The 27,174-nt window shown below is 49.4% G+C and overlaps 1 protein-coding gene across 1 annotated transcript in view; it reads left to right on the top strand.

The window, feature by feature from the left end:
- Positions 1-21,668, top strand: part of Sema5b (semaphorin 5B) — a 119,052-nt gene extending 97,384 nt beyond the window's left edge. Inside the window, exons 5-22 of the mRNA XM_038345271.1 lie at positions 3,938-4,000; positions 4,255-4,353; positions 4,722-4,935; positions 5,527-5,812; positions 8,392-8,527; positions 9,720-9,927; positions 10,038-10,245; positions 15,838-15,955; positions 16,096-16,277; positions 17,320-17,463; positions 17,577-17,724; positions 17,809-18,034; positions 18,142-18,360; positions 18,913-19,083; positions 19,187-19,336; positions 19,674-19,718; positions 20,164-20,369; positions 20,575-21,668. Of these exons, the coding sequence (XP_038201199.1) occupies positions 3,938-4,000; positions 4,255-4,353; positions 4,722-4,935; positions 5,527-5,812; positions 8,392-8,527; positions 9,720-9,927; positions 10,038-10,245; positions 15,838-15,955; positions 16,096-16,277; positions 17,320-17,463; positions 17,577-17,724; positions 17,809-18,034; positions 18,142-18,360; positions 18,913-19,083; positions 19,187-19,336; positions 19,674-19,718; positions 20,164-20,369; positions 20,575-20,733 (2,982 nt within the window). The 3' untranslated portion in view covers positions 20,734-21,668. The remainder of the gene's footprint in view (positions 1-3,937; positions 4,001-4,254; positions 4,354-4,721; positions 4,936-5,526; positions 5,813-8,391; positions 8,528-9,719; positions 9,928-10,037; positions 10,246-15,837; positions 15,956-16,095; positions 16,278-17,319; positions 17,464-17,576; positions 17,725-17,808; positions 18,035-18,141; positions 18,361-18,912; positions 19,084-19,186; positions 19,337-19,673; positions 19,719-20,163; positions 20,370-20,574) is intronic.
- The last annotated feature ends 5,506 nt before the right edge of the window (positions 21,669-27,174 follow it).

Raw genomic sequence — 27,174 nt, 5'->3', positions numbered from 1 at the left:
AGAGAGATATACATGGATTCACCTAGGAAGGAGAAAAAGACAAGATCTCCTGAGTAAACTGGGAGCATGAGGGGCAGGAGTGGACGTTGGAAGAGGGGAGGAAGGAAGGAGAATGGGGAAAATGTATAGTTCAATTAAAAACAATAAATAAAATAACATTTTAAAAACAAAACAATAAAAAATAACAAAATGGGGTCTTCTGAAAGATGAAGAGAGAGAATTATTTCAGATTCTTCGGGTGATCCTGGAATAGAGAAGACAATGGATAAACATTTATCAAACTGGGTGAAGGTTATAGTCAACCTAGAATTCTATATGAAAGCAATTAATATGAAGAAAGAATTGATCAGACACACGTGAACTTTAAAAATTGATCCATAGCATTTCTTCTTAGGAAGATACTGGCGTTGTATGCCACCAAAGTAAACAAACAAATCAAGAACCAAGGCAGTGTGGCTTCTGGAAGCAGAAGAGAGGCAAGCTGCTGGTTTTAGCCAGCAGGAGGCCTCACAAGCAATGGATTCACTGGGAGGTTGGAATACAAGGATGAGGAAGGAAACTTAAAGATTATTAGAATCACTGTGCACACAGAAATTATATGGAATGGCATTTCTTTTGGAACGTTTGAGAAAAAAAATCAATGGAGAAGGCTGTTTGAGAAAGGAAATTGCCTCCAATCTTGAGTATTTGACGGACTTTCAGATAACCATTTTCACAGTTTAATGAGTCTGAAATGAGTTCTCACAATGGACAGCACCATCACTGTTATCCACTGTCGGTCACTACTTCGGTCCTGATGTAGCTGCTGTAGCCTGAGCAGGTGGTCATTATCTACACTCTCTGACTGGACAACAGCCCCTTTGACACAACAGTCATTGTAAGCTCATACATGAAAGGTTGACTCTGGATTGGTCAGAGACCTGTGGACACCTCTGGTGAGATCAAGAGAGCATCACAGCCAAACTTGCAGAACAGGATCAGCGGCTCGGAAGAAAGTCCTGCAGACCGGAGTGTACGGCTCTGAGAATTCTTGCCTTGCTGACACCAGGGCAGTGCAACAAATGATGTTCTAGATAAAAGAAAGGCAACAAAATGAATGGCGACAGCTCCAAATTCGGAAGAGGTGTGCACGGAGTATACGAAGGTTAGAGACTCCTGACATTTTCTCCTTTTTTAATGTGTAAGACCAATGTGTGATAGAAATACATCTAAATAAGATCACTTCCAATAAGTTTGCATTAGAAAGTTAGGGGATGGATGAAAAGTGTTGGCTGGAAGCACAGTTCCTTCGTCGTGGTTTGTGTCACAAGTCAATGGCTCACAGTCAGGGAACTCTGAGGCACTCGCTGTTTGGAGAGAAGACCTTAGTCTTTACAAGAATGTGAATACCAATGTTGGATCTTTATTAAAATATGAACTGTTTAGGAAGGATGGATAGAAGGGAGTTGTAGGTGTGCTCTGGGCTGGAATACAATGGAGATAGACAAGTGGGAAAGCCCTTTCTTGTCTAAAGCCGGTGTGCGATGGAGCTGCAGATTTGGGACTCTTAGGTTTTGGGTTGTTTTGGTTTGTTTTGGTTTGGTTTGGTTTTGGGGTGTGTGTATGTGTGTGTGTGTGTGTGTGTGTGTATACATGCAGGCCAAAAGAGGATATCAGATCCTTTGGAACACATGTGTGTGCTGGTGTGCAGAGAGGCCAAAAGAGGATATCAGATGCATTTACAAGTGAATGTGAGCCACTCACTCTGGATGCTGGGAACCGAACCCCATTCTCTGCAAGAGCAGCAAATGCTTCACTGCTGAGCAGTCTCTCGGGCCTTGGGGTGTGGTCGCTGTAAGGTGAAACCACTGTAGCATGGAAGGAATGGGTTACTAGGGGTTGTTTTTTTTTTAAAGATTTATTTATTTATTATGTATACAACATTCCTTCCATGTATGCTTTCATGCCAGAAGAGGGCACCAGATCTCATTATAGGTGGCTGTGAGCCATGATGTGGTTGCTGGGAATTGAACTCAGGACCTCCGGAAGAGCAGTCAGTGCTCTTAACCTCTGAGCCATCTCTCCAGCCCTAGGGGTTGTTAATAATGCTTTATGTTTTTAAAATTTGTGCTTTGTTACTTTGATAAAAAAATTTTCAAATAAAAATGACTCCAGAAAGCCCTTTCTGTGCTGTTACTGTTATAAACATGAATGTTGTTTTGGGGCCATGTGTTCTAACTTTTGGTTCATGGCATCTGCTTACTGTAACAGGAGGCAGAAGGCTCCTGGGTGCCTGGATCAGTGGTCTGCTTTGCATCCTGTTCCGTACTAGCTTTGTGACCTTGACCAGATTGTTCAGCCTCACTCACTTTAGTTTTCTCCCTCTTATACTGAAGGTCAAAGAGACATGCACAAGTCTCTGGCATGTGTCTGTGCTGTTGTTGAGTCCATATGACCTTAGGCTGGTCCCTTCAATGTGCCCCACGCAGGAACCCCAAGGCTCTGTGCAGTTCATCATCAGCCACCTATTGTCTGTGTTTCAGAGTTGGGGATTGTTGACCTTTCCTGCCTCCAGAAACCTCAAGAACTCTTCTCTCTTGTGATGCCCAACCTGGGACTTGATGGGTTCTGAGAGTAACAATGCTTAGTCTTTTCTGTCCAGGTGAACCCAGACCCTAAAGGTCATCTGCCCTTCTTTAAAGTTGAGGAGAAGCAGGCCTGGAGGGGTAGATGCAGCATGCTTATTGGAGACCAGCTCCTGGGTGCAAGTTCTTGCAGGGGACAGCCTCTCTCTGCTGCAAGCATCCATGTTTCTCTAGAGGTGTGTGTGTCAGTCTGGAAAGAAAGAAACAGCCCCATGGCTCCCTCCTTGTCCCCTGCTTCCCATTGTCTAGCAAAGAAGCTTTGTGAGGAATTAGGGCAGAGTGTATGTGGGAGGGGTAGGGAGAGTTCGATCTGCTTACTCAGGCCTTCTCGGACAGGCTGTGTGGTTCATGTTTATACATCAGTGCTGTTGACAGTTTCCTGTGTGAGAAGTATCATCCTTCCCTTCAGTGCTCCTCAGAGATGGGGATAGAATAAATGGGCGGGAGATTCTGGCTGGAAACAGCCCTCTCCTAATGCCCTAAGCATGAGAAAGCTGTGTCTCCAGTCTCTTAGCCCATGGCAGCATGAATGGTGCCACAAGGGAGTCAAAAAGGAAGGTAGACAAAAGCTTGGGTTTGTTCCCAACACTCTATAAAGTGGGGATCAGAAGTGACCTCAGAAGTTAGTGTCTGGGGAATCCGAGGTTCAAGGTTCTCCTCAGCTGGTGTCTCAAATCAAAACAAAAAAAAATAGAAGAAGGGAATGAGAGACTTCATGAGAGAAGCAACTGAGGCAAGAAGTCTTCATCCCTGGAGACAGTAGGCTAAAGGTCACAAACATGCATAGCCTGTGAAGACTCCTACCCATGACCGACCACGCACCTTAAATTGCCCCCAAGAACCTCAGTGTCTGCAGAGACTGAAGGAGAAAAGCAATGTGTTGCAGGGTGTCAGTGAAAAACACAACTATTTCTAAGATTTTCGAAGCCTGACCTTTGGAAAGAGACCCAGGGTAACCTCCTATTCCTTCGAGGAACATTTCCTTAAAGGCACATTTCCTGTCAAGACCTGGGTGGCACTAAAAACCCTTCTTGGCCACTTGCAGCTTCATAAGTGATGTGGGGAGAAGTCTCAGAAACCTGTATGAGGCTAATGGGGCCGCTGAAGTTGAAAGCGGGTCTCTTAGGTGTCCCCACTCCAGTCAAGGGGAGAAGGTGTTAGGCTGAGGGACTGCCCTCTAGTTAAAGACCTCTAGGTGATGATCTCTCACAGAGTACCTCAGGTACTGTGAGAGAAAGCCTTAACCTTTGGGCTACCCAGACCCTGCCATCTGCCCTAATGAACACCAGACGATGTCCCTGTTCCTCCCACAGGCTACAGAGTGGGCCTCCAGTGAGGACACACGCCGCTCCTGCCAGAGTAAAGGGAAGACTGAGGTACATGCCCCAGGCAACAGGGGTTCTGCTGGAAGCTTCTGGTCAGATGTTGGGGGTCCCTGTGAAACCTGACTGGGATGAGGGTGAAGGGAGACAGTGGATTTCCAGACATAAGCTGGACCTCAGAGCAGCTGGGTCCAGGGCAAGGGTGTTGTAGGGCATTCATTGGCCTCTGTGATGCAGGGGTGTGAAGTAAACATGCCCAGCCACACATGCAGAGCTGTGGCCCTCTATCTTTCTCCTTCCCACCTCAGGAGGAGTGTCAGAACTATGTTCGAGTCCTGATTGTTTCCGGCCGGAAGGTGTTCCTGTGCGGCACCAATGCCTTTTCCCCAGTGTGCTCCAGCAGACAGGTGGGCCATTGGGAGGGGCAAGCAAAGAGGAGTGTCCCACAGTCTTGGGGTGGGGACTGACAAATGTAGTAGGGTGGGCAGAGGATTATGTCCATGAAATAATAGGACAAACATAAAATTCATTCCTAATCTGAAATTCAAATTGAACCTCTCTTCGGTATTTTTTTCATCATTGAAACATCCGTCTGGTGCCCAGCAGACACCCTTGAAGGACCTCAGCCTTTGTAATGGCTTTGAGTAGACAGACTGGAAATGATGAGGGTACTTGAGATGGGGGGGCACAGAAACCAAGAGGAGACAATTCTAAGATGGAAACAAAGATGATCCCAGGACCTCATGGGAAAACTCTCTTCTCCCACCATCTCCAGGTGGACAACCTCAGCCGGACTATCGAGAAAATCAACGGCGTGGCCCGCTGCCCGTACGATCCACGACACAACTCTACAGCCGTCATCTCCTCCCAGGGGGAGCTCTATGCAGCCACTGTCATCGACTTCTCAGGTCGGGATCCAGCCATCTACCGCAGCCTGGGCAGTGGGCCACCACTTCGTACTGCCCAGTATAACTCCAAATGGCTCAATGGTAAGGTAACCCAGGCCTGGGTAGGGCCGTCCTGCCTTTAAATCCCCATTGGCCTTTCCTGTCTCGGTTGTTTTAATAAAGTGGATAGGGCAGGGAAGCTGTTCCCCAAAGACTAAGACACACTGGAGCTGAGCCCCAATTATCCCAAGTACCCAAGACAAAGGACAGGCTGTTAGGGGAGAGAGTTAGAAATAGAATAGTGCTTAAGGGAAAGCAGAAATCGGGAAGGAAAGAGGATAACAGGGTGAACTTCCTCTTCCTTGAGGGTGAGTACATTTCTTTACTAACTAGCTGTATGGCCTTGAGCAAGAGCCAAGCCGCTCTCTACTCTGGTGCTCTCATCTGTAAGGGGGCAGTAGCCCTAGGTCTCATCTTTTAAATTGTAGTGAGGTTTAAATAGGGGAACCAATAAAGTTCTTATGATGGAGTATTTTATCCAGTGACAAAATGCTATTAACAATGGCATTATTAACAAATACGAGCACTTCCTTAGAGCCCCTGGGTCAGTAAGAAGGGACTGAAGATGCCTATCCAAGAACACTGAAGCAGTCGAGTCCTTCCTACTCTGCCTTCTTCTTTCCATCCCCACAGAGCCAAATTTTGTGGCATCATTTGACATTGGGCTGTTTGCATATTTCTTCCTTCGGGAGAATGCCGTGGAACATGATTGTGGGCGTACTGTGTACTCTCGGGTGGCTCGAGTGTGCAAGAATGATGTGGGGGGCCGTTTCCTGCTGGAGGACACCTGGACCACATTCATGAAGGCCCGGCTCAATTGCTCCCGCCCCGGAGAGGTCCCCTTCTACTATAACGAGCTGCAGAGTGCCTTCCACCTGCCCGAGCAGGACCTCATCTATGGCGTCTTCACCACCAATGTGTGAGTCCCCCAGTCTCTGCTGCCAACCTTCCCTATCATTCCAGGGCTTGCCTGGCAAGCCTGGTGGACTCAGCAGACCCTTTCTCAGAGTCTGGTGTCTTCATCCATAAAGCAGAGATCTTGCTCCTGCAGCTGATCGTTTGCGGCTTACCACCTCTGGAGTGGTAAGCACCAGCTCTGAGCTGCAGGGAAGGGCAGGCCCAGGCCAGATGTGCAGAAAGGGAGGGGAGATGCATGATGGTTCATAGAGGGCGAGCATGCTGGTGAGGACAGTGGCGATGCCTGCATGGGATGAATGAATGGGTGGCAGCCCCAGGAATGGATTCTCCATGTTCCCTTCTAAGAATCCTGCCGCCGCCTCCCTCCAGGCTACACCAGAACCTGCAGGCTGGCATTTGGCACCCCTGTTGTTTCCAGGGATGCCCAGACACTTCTGTACTGCCCCTTCATGTGGAGGCTAACAAATCGAGTGAGCTTCAGGTTAAGAATGATGAATGGGCACCATTGAGACCAAGGAAGGCCTTTACAGTAGGAAACACTTTTTGGGGTGTTTTGTAAGAACATCAGGAGCTTTGTGAGCCATGGAGTGATTCCAGGTAGCAGGTACTCCCAAATTGTCTACAGAAAGGATAGTCCGAGGGGACAGGCAAGGATGTGGGTAAGACTAGCAAGCAGCAGCAGAGAGGCCATCCTGACCAGGGGATGGATATTCAGCACAGCTCACACAAGCCTTGAGCTCAAAGCCTGTTGACCATGGCTAAGTGTGGCTAACTCTCGATGTGTGTTGGGGGTGGGGGGTAGAGTAGGTAACTGTGAGCAGAGGGCAAAGAGAGCTGGAGAGACATCAAGGAAACATGACCATATCAGTGTAGACTATAACAGTTTATTGTGTAACCTCTCCATGCCAGGGGCTTGTCCTGGGGTGTGTGTGTGTGTGGGGTAGACAGCAGTGAACAAAAGCAGTCATGGCAATACTATTAAGGGGATGACATTCTAGAGTGGGCAAGGCTATTTTGAGTAACCCATTTTAGCTATGGTAACTCCTACAAAGGGGGAAAGCAGGGTACAGAGTGGAGATCATAGGAGGCTTCCTATGGGAAGGGAAGTTTCTGGAACTAAGCATCCCAACCCCTGTGCAATAAACTGTACAAAGCTTTGGGTGGAAGAAAAAAAAAGGTTCATGCCCTGAGAAGAAACCGGTGTGACAGGGGTGCTGGAGGGAGGGGGGAGAGAAGCTAAAGAGTTAGGGCTGTCCAGAGGACCTCATGGACGGCTCTCAGGGTTTTGATCTTTACCCTGTGGACAAGGAGACATTACTGGGGGATTTGAAACAGGCCAGTGAGCAGCTGGACGTAAATTTGAAGACTTTCATGCTGACTGCTTTGTGTAGAACGGATTAGGAGTCTATCCCGGCTGTGGGGAGACCAGCAGAAGGACAGGTCAGGACCCAAGGGCACAGGGTGGGGTTCTGAACCAGGCCGAGGGAGAGGATAGTGAACACATCTGAGAAACCAAGGCAGAGACTAGAGCTGGACAGGTGGGTGTGACGGTGTCATCTCTGTGAGCGGTTCACGTCACGTTCATAGAGATGTATGATTCTGGGCCCGGAAGGGTTGTAGAGATTGTCTAGTTCTGAGAAGTTGCAGGTTGCAGCATGAACCAGTGGTTTGTCACCCATCTATTTAATACATATGTGTAAATGACAGGATAGATTAGAATCAAATATCAAAGTATAACATACTTAGCTTGGATAGTATTGTTTCATGAGGCTTCCAAATAGATCTAATATAAAATGTATTTTTTAATGTGGGCCATTGACTGTGTTCCACCCCTCACTGAACAAGGGAAGGGGGTGAAGAAGTGACACAGAGGGACGCCCCAATGTAGCGTGAATTCTAATCAGTCTTAATAATAAAAACTTAGAGTCAGATATCGGGGTAAATGCCGAAAGATCAGAGAAGTAAAGGAGCCAAGTACTAGAAAGGCATTTCACCTTTACTGAAACCTCAGATCGAAGGGGGCAAGATCCTGTCTCCATGGATCCTCAGACTGAATACCGTGAGCTTCTGTATCCTCCCACCTTATATTCCTCTGTCCGCCTAGCCGTATCTCTTCCTGTCTCCACTTCCCAAGTACTGGGATTAAAGGTGTGAGCCACCACCGCCTGGCTCTGTTTCTCTTTTAGACTGGATCAATCTTATGTGGCCCACAGTGGCCTTGAACTCACAGAGATCTGTCTGCCTTTATCTCCCAAGTGCTGAGATTAAAGATGTGTGCTACCACTGCCTGACAGCTCCACACTCTGATCTTCAGGCAAGCTTTATTTGTTACAGTGCAAGCAAAATATCACCACACCCCAGTGTTTCTAGCCAATGGGATTTCCCTGTTGTAGGGTGAGAGAGTGTGGGGATTACATATCCTTCACTGTGCAGAAGGCACCAGGCTCATCCTAGCCACTTCCTGACCTAGGGGAATTAGGAATGGTGGTGGATTTAGGGGCCTCAGAAGAGGATGCTTGATCCACAAGGAGGGCAGAACCTCAAAGGGAGGACCTCATTCTACCACCTCTTTCCTTTTAGAAACAGCATCGCTGCTTCTGCCGTCTGCGCCTTCAACCTCAGTGCCATCTCCCGGGCTTTCAGTGGCCCGTTTCGTTACCAGGAGAATCCCAGGGCTGCCTGGCTCCCTATTGCCAATCCCCTCCCCAATTTCCAGGTACAGTTTCTTTTCCTTTTCCTCATACTAGCCACAAACCGACTCTCAGCACAGGCTAACATCAGGCCGGTCCTGCGGCTCTAGGCTTGTCTTTGGGGTCTGTGATGGCTCACCAAGCGGGTGGTAATTCCCCAGGCCGCCATTAAGGAGATAAGAAGAGGCAGAGCTAGGGAACCTACCCACATGCCCAGAGAGACTGGGACTTCAACTCTACAGCATAGGAGAGACCAGGAGTGCACAACACTGATAAATTGTGGCTAGACTTTGGGAGTTTTATCTGGAGAGTATTCACAGTGTGTGTAGTGTGGTATGTTCTAATGCCTGTAGAATCTCTGAATACAGCCAGCAGTTAGGGCTATTGTGGTTGATACATGTATCTACTGTCCTGTGATGGGAAAGCATAAGGGGACTGATGGCACACTTCATTTTTCTATTTTATTTTTTATTTTATTTTTGAGGAGGGTCTCTCTGTGTTGCCCTGGCTGGCCTGGAACTCACTTTGTAGCCAAAAATTCAGTCCTCTTGCCACTGCCTCCTCTATGCTAGGACTGAAGATGCAGGCCACCATGCCAAGCCTGGATGACTGACTTTCATGTCCTCCCAGTTGCCTACTCCAGGGGACCTTGGGAAAGGCTCTGGCTTTCCAGTTTAGCAGTTTTGAGCCAGATCCAGCCCAGTGACGTTGGGCAGGTCACCCAAGTCCCTTGAGCCCCTTATTCCTTTGCTGGAAGTAGGGCCGGGACTATACTAGGTCATCCATCCTGGGTCTGTGCAAGGTTGTGATGCACCATTAAAAAGAATGGTTACCGTCTGGCTTTAAACAAGAAAAAAAGAACTTGGAGCTGGTTGGGATATAGGAGAAAACAGCTTGGCCCGCTGCCAAGAGTGGGTGCCTATGAAGCAGCTTAAAATTACAGGACACCGTTCACATTCAAATGATTTATCTGGACAGACCCCTTCACCCTCCTATCCTCTTCCAAACCATGGCAGTTCTCTCCTCCTCCATCTTCCCAGCCTCATTTTAAAGAAAACTCATCCTTCCCTGAAAAAGATTCAGAGGCCCACAAAGAATGCTGGGGACCAGGGGTGTTGGAGAATTAGTGTCGAACCAAGGTCTCCATGGGCGGGAAGGAGGCCATGGCAGTCCCTGCATGTGAGGACTGGGCTCCAGTGACTGGGTTCCTTGTGGCAGTGTGGCACCCTGCCTGAGACTGGCCCCAACGAGAACCTCACCGAACGCAGCCTGCAGGATGCGCAGCGGCTCTTCCTGATGAGCGAAGCGGTGCAGCCGGTGACACCAGAGCCCTGTGTCACCCAAGACAGCGTCCGCTTCTCACATCTCGTGGTGGACCTTGTGCAAGCTAAGGACACACTCTACCACGTCCTCTACATAGGCACAGGTAAGCCGACTCGGGCCCAACTGCGCTGCAGATGGGGAAGTGGCTGTTGCTGGGTGTGGAATCAGCAGCAAGCTGCCTCCGCTTCAAGGCCACTTTCTTCTGACCCCCAGAGTCAGGCACCATCCTGAAAGCGCTGTCCACTGCCAGCCGCAACCTGCGGGGGTGCTACCTGGAGGAGCTGCACGTGCTGCCCCCTGGGCGCCTTGAACCTCTTCGGAGCCTGCGCATCCTGCACAGTGCACGTGCGCTCTTCGTGGGATTGAGCGACCAGGTGTTGCGGGTCCCTCTGGAGAGGTGCTTGGCCTACCGTAGTCGGGGGTAAGCCAAGGCAAGAGGACAAGAGAAGGGCCCTGGGTGGTTGCGGTGGTGGTTGGTATCCTGCCAATCACTCCTCTGAGGTGGTGCTTAAGGGATGTGTCTTTGGAATGAGCCACTTGCCCTCGCATCCCCGCATCCCCGTGGGTCTCCAGTTGGGTGGTGCCTTTGGACAAGTCACTTAACCTCTCTAAACATTGGGTTCCTGCTCCTGAAACATCTTGGAAGGATTTTGTGAGTGGGTTTTTTTTTTTTTGGTTTTTCGAGACAGGGTTTCTTCTGTAGCTTTTGGAGACTGTCCCGGAACTAGCCCAGGTTGGCCTCGAACTCACAGAGATCTGCCTGCCTCTGCCTCCCCAGTGCTGGGATTAAAGGCGTGTGCCACCACTGCCCAGCTTGGATTTTGTTAGTGTTAATCAGCCGTATCACTGCCTAAGAGAACCATGCACTTAGTGTATTGTGGTGGCTGTTATTTTTGTGGGCAACCCCATAGTTCTGGCCTGCCAGCCATCTCTAGCTCGCTTGATTTTCTCTGGCGCCCTTTAGTTCAGAAAGAAAGATCTTTGCCTTTGAAACTGCAGCACTTCTTGCCCAGGTGTGGGGCAGTGGGGAGATGATACCTGGATCAGCCCAAGTCTTTGGCTTTCTGGTAAGCAGAGACAATACCCGGCCTCCTCCTCTGCCCAGCATCCAGGAGCTTGCCTCCACCTCCTTCAATCAGAGCATTCTCAGTTCACAGCATATAACCAATACTCTGGCTTGGCCAGAGAGTAGCTAAGATGCTCAATCCATAAGTCAGTCCTTTCCTCCTTCCTGTAGCTCTTTTACCTCAACTCTAGCTCACACACAGATATCCTCTGCCTGCCCCCATGGGTTCAGAATTAGGCCCCGGGATCAAGGGCTCAATGGCATCTCTTCCCAACCAGGTCCTTGTTCTGGGAAGTCTTAAGTAATTGTTATTCTCTTTAAAATCTCCACAATGCTGTTTCTACGCTGGACAGCTCCCTCCATCCACTATTGCTTCCCGGAGCTACCATTCCTGGGCTTACAATGCCCACCATCCATCTCTGTCCTACTTGTGAGCCAGCGGAATAAACCTGTCCCCTCTGTAATGGCAGCTGGAGACACTGCAGTAAAAAAGACACGGTGATGTATTATGGGCCTGACGGCTCTTTTCATGGAAGAACTCTTAAATCCCCACCACTTTCTACAGTGACAGGCACTTCCATGCTCTTTAGCATGAAACTTTCATTTTCCAAAGAACATCCCTTGTTCTGTCAGTTTTGAAGTGCCCTTTAGCCCAGAGGCAGTGAGTGTGGCCTCTCCTGAACCACGGGAGTAGCGATCCCTCTAGTTACCGGCAGCGGCAGGAAGCACTGGCCCTGGAGTCTCAAAGGCCTCTCAGACCAACGGGGTGGCTCTCTATGGAGAATCTGCCCTATTCTTTTTCCTCAGGACTGTAACTGGAAAGGTGCAGAAAGTGAGTGGACTTGGGATGAAAAAAGCAGGGCGAATTCCCACTCTGTCTTTCTGTCCCGTCCCCCTGTTCTGTCAGAGCCCGGGAAAACAAGATCCCATTTGACTTGGGACCTTGGCAAACATGACCCTGGAACAGAAGTTTTCAACTGTAACTGAATTCAGTGGGCGTAAACATTCTCATACCTGAACTCCTAGTTCCAGAGGCCCAGATGCAGGGAGGCATTTTTTCTGTTTCTTAAGTATTTCAAAAGATGCCCATACAATTAAGATCTGCATCCAAGACTGAAAATGACTGCTTTACATCCAGCAAGGCTCTAGAGGAAGAAGTAACATGAGGCACACTGGGTTCCTTCAGAATCTTCAGCTTTAGTCTTATAAATGCTGCTTTAAATTTTCTATCCTTAGCCATTCTCTCTGCTAGCAGACATTGGCTTTTATTGGGTAAGAATCCTACTTTGGGGTGGTTTTGTCAACAAAGCACTTGCCTTGCAAACATGGGGACCCAAGTTCAACCCCCAACACCCATGAAAGTGCCGGGTGCGGTGACTCCCACTTGTAATTTCATCACTGAGGTGGAGATGGGAGGACCCCAGGGCTTGGTGGACAGTGATTTAGCTTAATTGGTGAGCTCTACATTCCAGTGAGAGACTCTGTCACAAAGGAAGTAGATGTGTGACACCCAAGGTTGTCCTCCAGCCCCCACATGCAAGTGTGCATGTGTGGATGCACATCTGTGTGAGTGTGCATACCACACACAGAGAGTCTTATTTGCTTTCTATAAAAAGTCAGTCTGACTGCCGGGCGGTGGTGGCGCACGCCTTTAATCCCAGCACTCGGGAGGCAGAGGCAGGCGGATCTCTGTGAGTTCGAGACCAGCCTGGTCTACAAGAGCTAGCTCCAGGACAGGCTCTAAAGCTGCAGAGAAACCCTGTCTCAAAAAACCAAAAAAAAAAAAAAAAAACCAAAAAAAAAAAAAAAAAAAAGTCAGTCTGACTGGCTGAACTGGCTTCCTGTGGTTCATCTCTCAGTCAGCAAGCAGGGTCTTAAAGCCGTAGGTGCCAGTATTCTTTGTGTACTTGGATTGTTTTGAACCTCACAACATCCAGTTCGGTAAATTCTGATGGTGAAAATCAAACTGTTGGTCTCAGAGGCAAAATATGGGCGTGCTTGTGCTATAAAATGTATTACACTGTCTTTGAGTGAGTAAAGAGGAAACAGATTCACTAGCCACAGACAAGGGAGTGCTCTGGATTCCCAGGTAGGCCACAGTGTGCTCAGTGTGTGAGGGGAGCCAGGCCTGCTTGTTTGGGTTTCTGTCCCGCCAGTACCCCACAGCCGGCAAGCCCCAAAGAAATAACACAGAGATCTCTAAAGTTATAAAGCTGATTGGCCCATCAGCTCTAGCCTCTTACTGGCTATCTCTCATATTTTGATTAACCCATTTTTCTGATCTATGTTAGCCATGTGGCTCAGTACCTTTTTTCAGTGGGGCAGATGACATCCTGCTGCTTTGGTGGTCTGGGCAGGAGTGGAAGGAATCAACTTCCTCCTTCCCAGAGTTCTCCTGTTCTCATTACATCATTTTCCACGTCCTGTCTGGCTTTCCTGCCTATACTTTCTGCCTGGACAATCAGCGTTTTATTTAAAACATGATTGACAGGTTACAGACAATTCTCCCGCACCAAGTGTGGTCCAATCAGGGCCTCATCCACAGATGCTCAAAGCAGCACCTGGATTGTAAATGATCGTGGGCCATCCTGGAACAGGGGCTAACACTATTATTATAAAGCTACAGGTGGGGCCCTTCACACACATGTCATGGCAAGAGCATGCCTGTCCCCCTACATACAATAAGCAAATGACAACAGGTGGATCTAAAAACTAGAAACTACAAAATTATATTATTACCAATAATAAATGAGACAAGCAAACCTGCACAGCCAACAAACTGTGCACTCTATATGTCAGGGAGCTAAGTACCAGTCATAGATATCATAGATTATCAGAATTGGTGCTGTCAGGGTGGGAAAGGCTTCTTCAGTTCTTTGTCTTCTCCTCTTCTTCTTTGTCTTCTTCTCCTTCTCCTTCTCCTTCTCCTTCTCCTTCTCCTTCTCCTTCTCCTTCTCCTTCTCCTTCTTCTTCTTCTTCTTCTTCTTCTTCTTCTTCTTCTTCTTCTTCTTCTCCCCCCTCCCTCCCTCTCGCTCTCTTCCCTCTCACTCTCCCTCCCCCTCTCTCTGCAAGGCCTCTTTTTCCCCCAATGCATGACATGACCTATTGAATTCACTAAATGTAAAGAACTTACAGGAGCCTAGCATGGTGGCTTATGGTTCTAACCTGAGCACTTGAGAGGATGGGAAAAGATCACTGTGAGTTTGAAGCCAGTCTGGGCTACATAGTAAGATCCAGGGCAGCCTGGACAATAAAGTGAGACTTATCTATTAATTAACTAACTTATTAATCAATTAATTAAACCATGGCTGACAAATGACTGTCCCTGAAGCTTCAAGAAAAAAGAAGAATTCCATTCTGGGGACAGCAAAAGCTGCAAGCTCTTGCCTCTTCTGTGTATCCCGTTGGCTCTCAGCATCCTTGGCTCCTTTGATCACTGGGAAAAAAAATCCTTTCGTAAGCTTGTGTGATGCTGTGAACTCATCCGTCCATCTTCTTATTGCCTTTGTTCCTTCTCAAGGCCTCTCCTATTTCCTCACCTCCATTTTTGGAGCCCCTGCCTTTGTGCTCCCTCAATTTTCCCCAGCAGATCTCATCAGAGCAGGGTGAAGGCTTGAGAAACAAACGAAAGGGATCAAATGTTCCCTGTGGTGGCAGTGAGTTCACTGTGAGGCTGAAAGGCCCCCTCCCTCTGCCTCCAGGATCTAGTACTCTTTTCAGTTAGCAGTGAATGGCCCATCTTGACTCCATAATCCCCACAGACTCTTTTCTTCCTCCTTGAAGCCCTTCTAGTGGATAGTTAACTTTCTTATTTAAAAAAGGAAAGGGCCATGTTACCAGAATGAATCAGAGGAAGGGAAAGAATGAACTCCTGGAGTGTAAGTGGAGGCACCTGGGGCATGCCCTGGGGTGTGAACTACTCTCTTTTCTGGGAAATTGCAGAGAGGCCAGCCCTGTGGCCAGGAAGGGTGAGGTAGCATCTAGTCCTAGCGGCTCAGTTCATTCTCCCAACACTAAAGTGCTAGCCGCTGCTCTCTGTCCCCAAACAGCTCAAGCTTGGGGAAACACACATAACCCTAGACTACACCAGGTATCCTGTGTTTTGAGAAATGGGTCCACACACCAGTCAGGGTGTAACGTGTAATGGGACTTCTGGCCGGATGGAGGATGAAAGTAAGGGGATGGTAGTTGGGAAGCCTCGGTCCAGTTCCCCCAGACACAATTTGTGTGATCCCTGGGAAACCTCCTCTTCCCTCTTCTTTGCTCCGTGCAGAGATGGCTGGCCATCCTGGTGATTCACAACAGGACTTCCTTTAGCTTTGCCCTGGACTTTTAAAATCCACCAGACCACAGAGACTCGTGTTGGGGAAGACTTGGGGACCAGTGTTTCTCCTAGCTCCTCAGGAATTTTCATATGAGCCAGGCTTAAGAATCACCTTATGCTCTAAGGGTCTGACAGGGAAGGACTATCTCTTTGCATTTCTGCAAACCACATCTCCTCCAGTGGTCCCAAGGGAGGCGCAATGGGGTCCTTCAACTCTGAGAAACAGTCCAGTCTCCTGGATAAGTCTGAGTCCTTGCTGAGCTCTCTGGCTTTCCTCCTACTGGATCGAACATTTAGAGGCCTACCTCACTGGGTTATGTACACTGAACTCATTCACGCTTCTGAAAGGGCTTTAAATGATGCCAATCACACAGCAAGGGCACAGTGAGCTTCATGTTTTCTCTCTCAACTTTCTGGTCCTGGGGTTGGAACCCAGGGCCTTGTACTTGCTAAGCAAGCGCTCCACCACTGAGCTAAATCCCCAATTTTGAACTTTAATCTTTTTTATAGAGGAAATTCAATAAAGAAAGAGGTGCCCAGGCTGGGGTTGCCAGGTGCTTTGTAGAGACAAAGCTGAGACCTGGAAGCCAGGGAGCTTGAGTCTCAGGACTTCCATCTGGCAGGGCATGCCTGGGAGCACGGGACCCATACTGCGGCTGGGACGGGAAGCGGCAACATTGCAGCACACTTGAGGATAGTTCCAACATGAGCCTCTGGATCCAGAACATCACAGACTGTCCTGTGAGAACCCTCCCCTAACCCTTCCCCTCAATGCCAGCCATGACTCCCCATCAGTATATACCCCATGTGCCCTGGGATTTCAGCCCTCCCCTGCCTTGGCCTTGTGTGACAGGAGTCTTGCCCCTTATATGAGTCTGCAGGTGCGGAATGTGACACGGGATGGGGGCTTTGGCCCATGGTCACCTTGGAAACCGTGTGAGCACTTAGATGGAGACAACTCGGGTTCTTGCCTGTGCCGGGCCAGATCCTGTGACTCCCCAAGGCCCCGCTGTGGGGGCCTGGAATGCCTGGGGCCAGCCATCCATATTGCCAATTGCTCCAGGTAGGTGAGGACGGGATTTGTATAGGGTCTGCTTAGGACTCATATGGAGAGAACTGGGGAAATGGGGCATCCCACAAAGGGGTTTACACTTCAGTGCAGTGCTGGGCAGGATGCGATTGTCTGAGGCAAGAATTATAAGAACTAGGAGTTTTCATATCAACGGAAGAAGAATCTCTAGCTTGTGGCAGGAAATGCAGAAAGAAAGACTGGACAGACATGGGAGTCGCTGCCAGAACTAGCTTTGCTGTTCCAAACTAGAGGGACAGCATGAGATGGTGATGATCCCAGGCTGCACCATCTAGAGGCATGATTTTGGACAGACCTCTGGCTACTCTTTTGAAAACAGCAGATGCCTACCTGAGGGTTGCTGCGAAGATTAAGAGAGAAAAAGTATGTTAGGAACCATACTGCTTACTACTTGGGAACTGCATAGAATGGTTATTATCACACCTGAGCTACAATTTTAAAGACTCTTAAAATAACTATTTTATCTGTATTCATTAATTTAACCCTCACAGCAACCTCAAGGAGGTTAGAATCCAACCATTAGTCTTATTTTAAGGATAAGGGTACCCAGTTGGCAGGAGAGTCCAGTTTTGATCACTGAAGTCAACTTGGGCATGGATGTCTAAAGCTGGGGAAAGCTAATGCAAGGGGGAGGCGGGGAGAGTGAGGTCTAAGTGGAGGCTTGGGTATCTGAGAAGGGGGAGAGGAAGGTTTCAGGATGCCATGGTAACTGAGACCTCTAAAGAGTGTGTCCTTTTGCCTGTCTGTGTAGGGGCCCGGCCCTATCACTGTGTCCTTGGCCCTGAGCACAGCCTGATATATGGAAGAAGGCTCTCAATACATATTTGAGGCATGAATGAGCAAACGGATGAATGCACGAATCTGCCTGAGCCAGCCTGGTTAGGAGCTGATATTTTCTGTCACTGTCTCGCCAGTCCTGACAACAATACAAAACCCATCTGCCCCAGATGCAGCCCAGATCTATGAAGCTAGGGCTCAGAGGGGCATGTGTCTCTGTCCCCTCCCACTCCACCAGGAATGGGGCGTGGACCACATGGTCATCGTGGGCACAGTGCAGCACGTCCTGTGGGATCGGCTTCCAGGTCCGTCAGCGAAGTTGCAGCAACCCGGCTCCCCGCCACGGGGGCCGCATCTGCGTGGGCAAGAGCCGGGAGGAGCGGTGAGCTAGCTGTGGCTACAGGGAGGCGGGGATGGGGCATCCTACAGCCTGGGGATGACAACCTGGGGATAGCAGTACCTCTCCCTAAGGTGACACGCCTCCTACCTCCCCAGGTTCTGTAATGAAAACACACCTTGCCCGGTGCCCATCTTCTGGGCTTCCTGGGGCTCCTGGAGCAAGTGCAGCAACAACTGTGGAGGTGGAGTGCAGTCGCGCCGTCGGACCTGTGAGAATGGCAATTCCTGCCCGGGCTGCGGCTTGGTGAGCGCCTGGGGCGCTGGGCCGGGTAGCCGGGGGCAGGGAAGTTTGCAGGCCGCGGGGCTCTGAAACACCCTTACCCTGCAGGAGTTCAAGACGTGCAACCCGGAGGCCTGCCCCGAAGTGCGGCGCAACACACCCTGGACGCCCTGGTTGCCAGTGAACGTGACCCAGGGCGGCGCGCGCCAGGAGCAGCGCTTCCGCTTCACGTGTCGCGCGCCGCTGCCGGACCCGCACGGCCTGCAGTTCGGCAAGAGGAGGACGGAGACCAGGACCTGCCCCGCCGACGGCACCGGAGCCTGCGACACCGACGGTACGGCCTGGAGCGGTGGGGCGGCCAGGAGCGGGAGCCGGGGAGGCCTAGGGGAGGAGCAGGGGCCCCCCAGCCCTGGGGTCGCTGAGCCCACCGGCCCTCTGCAGCCCTGGTGGAGGATCTCTTGCGCAGCGGGAGTACGTCCCCGCACTCTCTGAGTGGTGGCTGGGCCGCCTGGGGCCCGTGGTCATCCTGCTCCCGGGACTGCGAGCTTGGTTTTCGCGTTCGCAAGAGAACCTGTACCAACCCGGAGCCCCGCAACGGGGGCCTGCCCTGCGTGGGAGACGCTGCGGAATACCAAGACTGCAACCCGCAAGCTTGCCCAGGTAAGGCTGCGGAAGGAAACTTTAGCCTCAGGCAACCCTGTCTCCCCAGAAACTCTCAAGCCTGGGCAGGTGATCTCTCTGTGCCTATTCTGCAAGGGGGTTCATATTCTCCCTCTCACTTTCTCTCCCTCTCTCCCTCTCTCCCTCTCTCCCTCTCCCCCCCCTCTCCCCCCCCCCCAACTCAATAGACCTAGGTAACCTGGAACTGGCTTTCTAGAACAGCTTTGACTCAGTGAGGTCTGAGTTCTGCCCTCTGCATGTACTCACTCAGTGGCTACTGGGGTGGAACAGAAACGAGGTCTTTCTCCATCACTGCCTCTCTCTTTCCTCTACTGAGCTAGCCAAATAGGGAACTTGTTTGAGATGAAACTGATATGGAGTTGGGGGTGGGCACCCTTTAATACATTGACCTGTTGATTTGAGGTAGGATGGATGTTGAGAGAATGATCTCAAGGTAGCCTCTCTCTCTCTCTCTCTCTCTCTCTCTCTCTCTCTCTCTCTCTCTCTCTCCCCTCTCTCTCTCTCACACACACACCCAACTCACGCTTACAGTGCGGGGTGCCTGGTCCTGTTGGACCGCATGGTCCCAGTGCTCAGCATCCTGCGGTGGTGGCCACTATCAACGCACCCGTTCCTGCACCAGCCCTGCACCATCCCCAGGTGAGGACATCTGCCTCGGGCTGCACACGGAGGAGGCACTATGTGCTACGCAGGCCTGCCCAGGTACTGGGTGCATATGACTGGGGTTGGGGAATGTTTGGGAGCTGTTAAGCCTCTACAGGTAGATCTTGACACTTTCAACCTCATCCTAACCCACAACCCACAGAAGGCTGGTCACTGTGGTCTGAGTGGGGTGTCTGTACTGAGGATGGGGCCCAGAGCAGGAGCCGGAGCTGTGAGGAGCTTGTCCCAGGGCCAGGTGCCTGTGCTGGCAACAGCAGCCAGAGCAGGCCCTGTCCCTACAGTGAGATTCCTGGTAGGTTCTTTTGTTACTGTTTTGCCACCATCTTTCCCTTGGTCCATCACACATACTCCCATTCCCCAATGTCCTTCCCCTTCTGAAACGCCAACCCTGGATTGGAGTACAGGGTGAAGCATCAGGAATGATACACTTGTCTCATGCTTGGGGCTCTGGTACTACACACCTATAAAATGGTCTACCCTTTGGGGGATGGGGAGGGCCTACAGAGAAACCAGAGAAGAGTGAAGGTCCTAAAGCCATTAACCCACAGGTTCTCTTAGGTGACAGCCAGCCCAGGAGGGACTCCTCCCTCTTCACTCTCTTCCAACCTTCTCCATTTGTCTCCCTGCAGTCATCCTGCCTGCTTCCAGTGTGGAGGAGACCACGGGCTGTGGAGGTAAAAAAGCCACTCATGAAGTCGTTGCCCTTCATCCCTGTTACTATGTTACTCATGTCACAGCCCCTCATCCACCACTCCAGTCTGCATTCTTCCCAGTTCTACTGCAGACAGCCAGGCCTGGGTGTGGGGAGGGGGGCGGTCCCCACCTGGCTTCAAGGTTGTGTAAGGGTCCCCACCCAGGCCTCCCACCTAGGAGGTCATCATCAGCCTGCGTTCAAATCCTTCTGCTGACACTTCTGACTCTACCTGCAGGCTCTCCTGGGAGTGAAGGCCCTGGTGACAGCCTCCCTAACCTCTCTCTTTGGTTCTGGCCCCAAAACCTTTTCCCTTCTCCACACCCTGGAACCTCTTGATGCCCTGTCTGTTCCCAGGAAGACAATCAGAAGGCCTCCTCCTCCACAGCGACCCTTTCCTCCCTCTCTCCCATCTCTCCTCCCTCCAGGGTTCAGTCTCATCCACCTGGTAGCCACTGGTGTATCCTGCTTCCTGGGCTCTGGGCTCTTGACCTTGGCGGTGTACCTGTCTTGCCAGCACTGCCAGCGCCAATCTCAGGAGTCCACGCTTGTCCATCCTGCCACCCCTAACCACTTGCACTACAAGGGTGGGGGCACCCCCAAGAATGAGAAGTACACCCCTATGGAATTCAAGGTAAGAACCTGTATGTGGAGCAAAGAGCAGGGTGAACAGGACTGCGGTCCTGGCTCTATACTGGGCATCAGCGGATGGGGAGCAGTGGTCCTGTGAAGGAGCCCTGTATAAACAGACTTTCCCTTAATGGCTGGCTTCCAGGACTCCTTGCCCTGGGCTGGCCCCTTCCTTATCTCTTCTCTCTGGTTCATTCTCCTCCCTGCAGACACTGAACAAGAATAACTTGATCCCCGACGACAGAGCCAGTTTCTACCCTCTGCAGCAGACCAATGTGTATACGACTACCTACTACCCCAGCCCACTGAGCAAGCCCAGCTTTCGGCCTGAGGCATCACCTGGACAGCGCTGTTTCCCCAACAGCTGATCCCACCCTTCTGGACTCGGGCTCCTTGCCTTCCCAGGGCACAGAACAGTGGAATGGGACAGTAGAGCCATTTTGGTTTTCCCCCTGCCCTGGGCTGAGAACTTGCTTGCCTGGCCTGTGGGGGTCCCATTTGGCTTCAGAAAGCTCTGTCTGTCATTAACCATGGGAGAGAGGGCTGGCCTCAGACCAGCACGTGGCTGCAGATCCAGTTCGGCCCAGGTTTCATCGTCTCCTGTGACCCAGCATCACTTTTCCCTGCCATGTCTGACCTGTGAACCTCCTGGGCATGTGAGGAAATTGGAGAATAGAGATGGCAGGAGAGTTGGCTCTTAAGTTTGAAATGGAAATGACTTCCAATGGCCATGACCAAGTCCTCCCCTTTCTGAATGACCCTCCAAAATGCCTGAGCTGCAGTCAACTTGTCAGTGAAGGGAATTCAACTGTCCCAGCAGCTTTAGATCCCAGCCAGGACTGGACCACTCTGATGCTGCTTCTAAGTGTCACAGGGGATCAGTCCTGGCCTAGGTTGACCACCTCTGTCAGTCTGTATCTTGACCAGGGGCATCCCTCTGGTTAGGGGCAGTGAGAACTGAGACTGGAGGCTGGACCGTGCTATGAGACCCTTTAATGTGAATTGGTACAGGCCTTAGTCTTGCCTTCAGAATGCACGCAAGGTGGCCCAGAAGGAAGGAAGACTCAAGACCAGAGGAGGCAGAGTCTGGCCTTCATGCCTATGGAGACTGTTGCTGCTCAAGAGTCGTTGGCTGAGAACTGCTTGGGAGTCTCTGCTGGCCCCTCATGTATTCAGGAACACACACACACACACACACGCACACGCACACACACACACACACACACACACACCATCTGCTACAACAACAAAAAGGATGTTAAGCTGTGGCATTATTAATTAAAGATGATATCCAGTCTCCAAATGGAGCTGTCTTTGTGCATATGTGTGTGGGCCCTCTTGGCATGATGTAGTCCATCAAGGGAATGCTCGAGGTAACAGATGGTTTCTCAAGATGGAGGAAATGACTGGAGTGGAGTTTGACTTTAATAGAGGCCATCTTTCTCTGTGTGGGTTTATGTACACACACATACTCTTCTTTCAGAAAAGAAGCGGGGTGTCAACAGAGTTCACCAGTGAGGTCACTAGGTTCGGCAAAGGCAACAGCACAGATCAGTGTGGGCCTGCCCTCAAAAGCTCCTTCATGGGGATGGGAAATCCAGCAGGAGGTCAACAATGAGGATGATTCATGAGATACGTTCCAAGCTGAGTTTAACAAAACCAAATTGAGAAATGATGCCTGTGAGGTGGGAAGCCCAATGGGGTTTGTGTTGGATTAAATAAAAATCACCTCAGAGCTTCAGCCTCCAAATCAATGTGCCCATTGTGGATGTGATTGATGGACATGTTAAATTTGGAGAACAATTTCCTAACTTAATTGGCTAGATCAATCCTCATAAGGTTCTCAGGAAAATAGAAGGTAGACAGACTAGGAAGTCTGGACGCTCTGTGGTAGAGGGGTGGAGGGTCTTGGGAAGCAAAGGAAGAAATACCTGAAGCTTGGATGTGTCTGGAGGAAAGGAGAGGTGGAGCCTTCCTGAGACTCTGGTGGTCACATGAGACAGCTCAAATGGCAGTGTTCCTGGGCCAGGGGAATTCGAGTATTTATGGCTTTTGTATCCCTGTCTGGTTCTTGTCAGGCCCTGAGCTTTGAGCCTGTGGAGGCCTGTGGGGCATTTAGATCCTGGAGTTCAATTGCCTTGAACCTGGTAGTACTAATTAATGAAAATCGAAAGAGTTCCAGGGCCACTGTGTCTGCATCACCAGTGTTACTCACGTGTGACCAAGTGAGGGACAGCTCTGTGGGCAGTGGTCACGCCGACCTGCCAGATAAAGTGCACCTCTGTTGATTGGAATGATGTCCCTGAGAAGGTACTGCAGCACACACACCTGGATTCTCTTATTAGAGCATGCTTTTGGAGGCTAATCTCAGGACGCACGGAAGGCACCACACTGCATGCATGCAGAGGAGCTGGCATGCTTGGCAAAGGCTGTTTAACGAATACCCCCGGCTCGGAGCAAAGGGCCCTAAAAGCCGCCCTCTCACATGCCCTGATGAGGAGGTGTTCTCTGGCAGGTGTCAGGAGGCTGATGTATCAAAGGAAAGCGGGCTTTCTCCAGCAGGAGCAGGTGCTTCCGGCCTTCTTGGGCCCCTTTCTGTTTTAGTCTGTGTGTAAGCCCATTGTCTTAAAGCCAGGCATATTCATCGCAGAGAATTTAGATGCTATGTGAAACAAAAAAAAAAAGAAAGAAAAAAATTTTTTACAGTGATTACACTAAAACCCAAGACAGGGATCTAAACATTTTAGTGATATGTGAATACAGTTCTTTCCCTCGCTCGGAATCAGCCCCCAAAGCAAAGGGAATAAAAAACAGAAGCTCTGGCACCATTTTCAATAAAACTAGGATGTAGTTCTAATCCCAACTCATAATGTTCTGTCTGTATTCTTGGGGAACTGGTTCCAAGGCACTGCTCCCTGTGGATGCCCAAACCTGCAGTTGCTCGTGGTCCCTCATGCAAAAATGGAATAACATTTGCATGTAGGCGGGGCACACCCTCCTGAACCTTCTCCAGATTATTTCTGATACCTAACGCAATGTGACTGCATTATGAGTCACTGTTCCATAGCTGAGGGAATAATGGTGAGAAGAAAAGTTGGGGTGAGTGCATTTCGGGTGTGATCTTTCCCCCCAAACATCTTCCACCTGTGCTTGGCTAATGGCTATGCTGTGTGGATAGGGAAGCTATAGAGGGGGTCCTGTCTGTCTACAGCGACAGAAAGCAGGGGGAGTAACAATGGCCACTCGGCGGAGTGAGAACAGGCTGAACCTGACATCCAAAAGATTTCGGAAAAGGATCAGAAATGGGGGGAGGGTGCTATGAATCAAATCGACGTGCAAACGTCAGCTAGATCCTTGGGTTTTTATTTATGTTGCATGGTTAAAAACTTTTTTTTAAATAAAAGGCAGGTACAGAAAAGCCAGGCAAAGCAACAGTATAGCTTAGTAATGGGGCAAGATCTTTACATCAAGGTCTCAGGTCAAGAAACAAACTGATGGCAGCTGTCCCAGGACCCCTTGTCTTTCATCCTCCTGCCTCACACAATGAGGTAGTTATCAGCCCCAGGAGAAAGGTAAAGAAGTACAACTGCTGGCCACCGTGCGGCTAGACCAAAGCCTCCCCCTGTAAGGGTGGCCATGGAGACACGATGTGGGCTTCCTTATGACTTTGTCATGTAGCTATTGCAATTCTTTTTTCCTATTACAGCGTTTTGGTCTTAGGAGAGGCAGTATCAGAGGGACAGGTCCCTGAGCTCCTGATGCTTACTGAATGTAGGGATGAATGTTAGAAGAGAAAAAAATGAAAACCCCTTTCATTTTCCCCACCGTTACTGTGGTATGTGTTCCTTAAAGAAAATTTGAGGTCAGAAATACCCACCTGCTCCTAGCCACAGCGTATTGCATTTAAGATGGGTCTTCGCTCTGTGCTGTGCTGTTTGAACCTTGTACTTCCAAGATCATGAGCCTTTGTTTCGAAGTTAAAAGGAAGGAAGGTATTTTGAGAAGGGGATGCGATGTAACTAGGCTGATAGAGTGCATGCCTTGTATCCGTGAGGCCCTGAGTTTGACTCCCCAGAACTAGGAAATAAACAGTAATCCATTGGGGCTGGGGGTGTTGCTCGGTTGGCGGAATGCTTGCCAAGCATGCACAGAGACCTGGGCTCAATACCAAAACAGAATAAACTGGGCCTGGTAGCACATGCCTGTAACTCCAACCTCTGAAGGGTGGGAACAGAAGAATTCTGATGATATAGTGAATTTGAAGCCAGCCTGAGATAAAAGGGACTCTGTCTCAAAAAGGAAAAGTAATTTTGGAATACAAAAAAATTATAAAATGCTAATATCCTAAAGAGACAATCATCAATATTATAATATGTCTTCTCTACATGTTTCTCTGTGGTTCTATGTGTGCTTGGTGGCATTTTAGGCATACTAAGTGTGTGAGTTTTATTCTGATTTTTAGCACATAACATTTTCTTATATTGTTAGAAATTCTTCTGCAAGCCTCAGGGTCCCTTGCAGCCCCTGTCCTGGCAGTGGGTAGAGACAGGAGAGAGGGCTTTGCTTTCAGAGTCCCACGAGTGTTAAGATTTCCCCATTCTATCACTTCAATTAGAGGAAAACGCAATTTTTACACATTTCATTATACCACAGTATACTTTCAAGTGTTTGCATAACAATTGAAAAATCTGAAACATTCTATCACATGAATTTCGTTTTTATTACCTAAATTTGCTCTCCCCATGATATGAATTTATCATTTACTATATAAATTTATCATAATTCGCATTAGCCACTCTTATTTGTTTCACATTTTCCTTTAGCAAAGATTGCTATTCTAGGTCTCCTTGCGCATTTTTCTTACATGCCCCTAGGATACATTCCCAGAAGTGGAGGCAGGTAGGGAATGAGCTTGTCATGTGGCTTTCTTCTTTAGTCATGGTCAAGGGGGAAGACAGTGCTGGTCAGGGTGTAACTGGTGGTCAGCCCTTGATGTTGGTCACAGAAGTGGCTGTGTTGCTCAAGGGTGTCAGTCTGGACAATCAAGCACATTGGGTCCATTGTCCTTGCACTGGAACCTGGGAAAATGTCGTCTCCTTTTAAAAAATGTTTATTTTATGTGTATGGTGTTTGGATTGTATATATTCTGCATACCAAATATGTGCCTGGTGTCTGTGGAGGTCAGAGGAGGGCATAAGATCCATTGGAACAGGGTTACATATGGTTCTGAGCCACCATTTGAATGCTGGGAACAGAACCTTGGTCTTCTGCAAGAGGAACAAGTGCTCTTTACTGCTGAGCCATCTTCCCAGCCCCAAAACCTGTTGTGAGATATTTGATTGCACTGTCTAAAGATATATCACTGTTATTGGTTTAATAAAAAGCTAAACAGTCAGTGTCTAGGTGGGGGATATAGCCAGGACTTCTGGCCAGAGAGAGAGCTCTGGGAGGAAAAAAGGGGAGTCGCCAGCCGGACACAAAGGGAGCAAAACATGCAGGAGGAGCAGTAAAAGCCACGAGCTATGAGGCAGTGTGTAGATAAATAGGAATGGGTTAATTTAAATTATAAGAGCTAGTTAGAAACAAGCTTAAGCTATAGGCTTAGCTTTCATAATTAATAGTAAGTCTCCATGTCATTTGTGTGTGTGTGTGTGTGTGTGTGTGTAAGCTGGAGGCAGAAAGAAAAATCCTGCTACAAAAATCTCTCTGTGTCTGTCTGTCTATCTCTCTGTTTCTATCTGTCTGTCTATCTGTCTCTGTCTGTCTCTGTCTCTCTGTCTGTCTCTCTCTGTCTCTGTCTCCCTCTCTCTCTCTCTCTCACAGACACACACACACACACACACATTTATTTATTGTGTGTATTTGGGGAGTACCTGCCATGTGGGAGCCAGAGAATAACTCTGCAGAGTCAATGCACTCCTTCCACTTTATGGGGGTTCTGGGAACTGAACTCAGATCTCTGGGATTTTACTTCCTGAGCTGTCTCACTGGTCCTAAAAATGCCTTCTTGAGCCAACTAAATAGCTGTTGTCTCTCCAAACTGCAGCTCTCTGAGAGGGAAGATCCAGGTGAAAAGATGCCTAGAAGCCTAGACAGACCTCTGCTTGTGCCTGTGATGGCATAGTCAGAGATAATTAGATCATGGGGACAATGACACAATGTATTAATTGTTTGATGGATTTACAATACAATGGCTGTGGTGGTGTGAATAGGTATGGCCCTCATAGACTCATGTGTTTGAATGCTAGGACAGGGAGTGGCACTATTAGGAGGTGTGGCCTTGTTGGAGGAAGTGTGTCACTGTTGGGGTATACTTTGAGGTCATATATGCTCAAGCTATGCTCAGCGTTACAGACTCCTTTGGTTGCCTGTTGATCAAGATGTAGAACTCTCAGCTCCTTCTCCAGCATCATGTCTGCCTGCACAGCGCCATGCCCCACCATGATCATAATGGACTAAACCTCTGAACTGTAAGCCAGCACCAATTATATGTTTTCCAAATGAGTTACATGGTCATGGTGTCTCTTAGGAACCCTAAGACAATGGTTATTTGGAAAGGCGAAAGCTTGTTGGAGGCAGTATGGCACTGAGGATGTGTCTCTTGGTGGTGTATCGTAGCCTGACCTCTTCCTATATGCCCCCTTCTGGTCTACTGTGAAGAAAGGTCTTCCACAATGTTCTGCCTAGTGCACAAGGCCAAGGGATCATGTACTGAACCTCCTTGAACTGTGAGCCAAACCTAATCACTCCTCTGTTAGGTAGTTGGTATAAGATGTTTGGCCATAGCCATTAACAGACCTCTAGTACAC

The sequence above is a fragment of the Arvicola amphibius genome, chromosome 10 (genome assembly GCF_903992535.2).
Source record: "Arvicola amphibius chromosome 10, mArvAmp1.2, whole genome shotgun sequence".
Lineage (NCBI taxonomy): Eukaryota > Metazoa > Chordata > Mammalia > Rodentia > Cricetidae > Arvicola > Arvicola amphibius.
The sequence above is the reverse complement of the archived record's forward strand: the minus strand, read 5'-3'. Positions and strand labels throughout refer to the sequence as shown.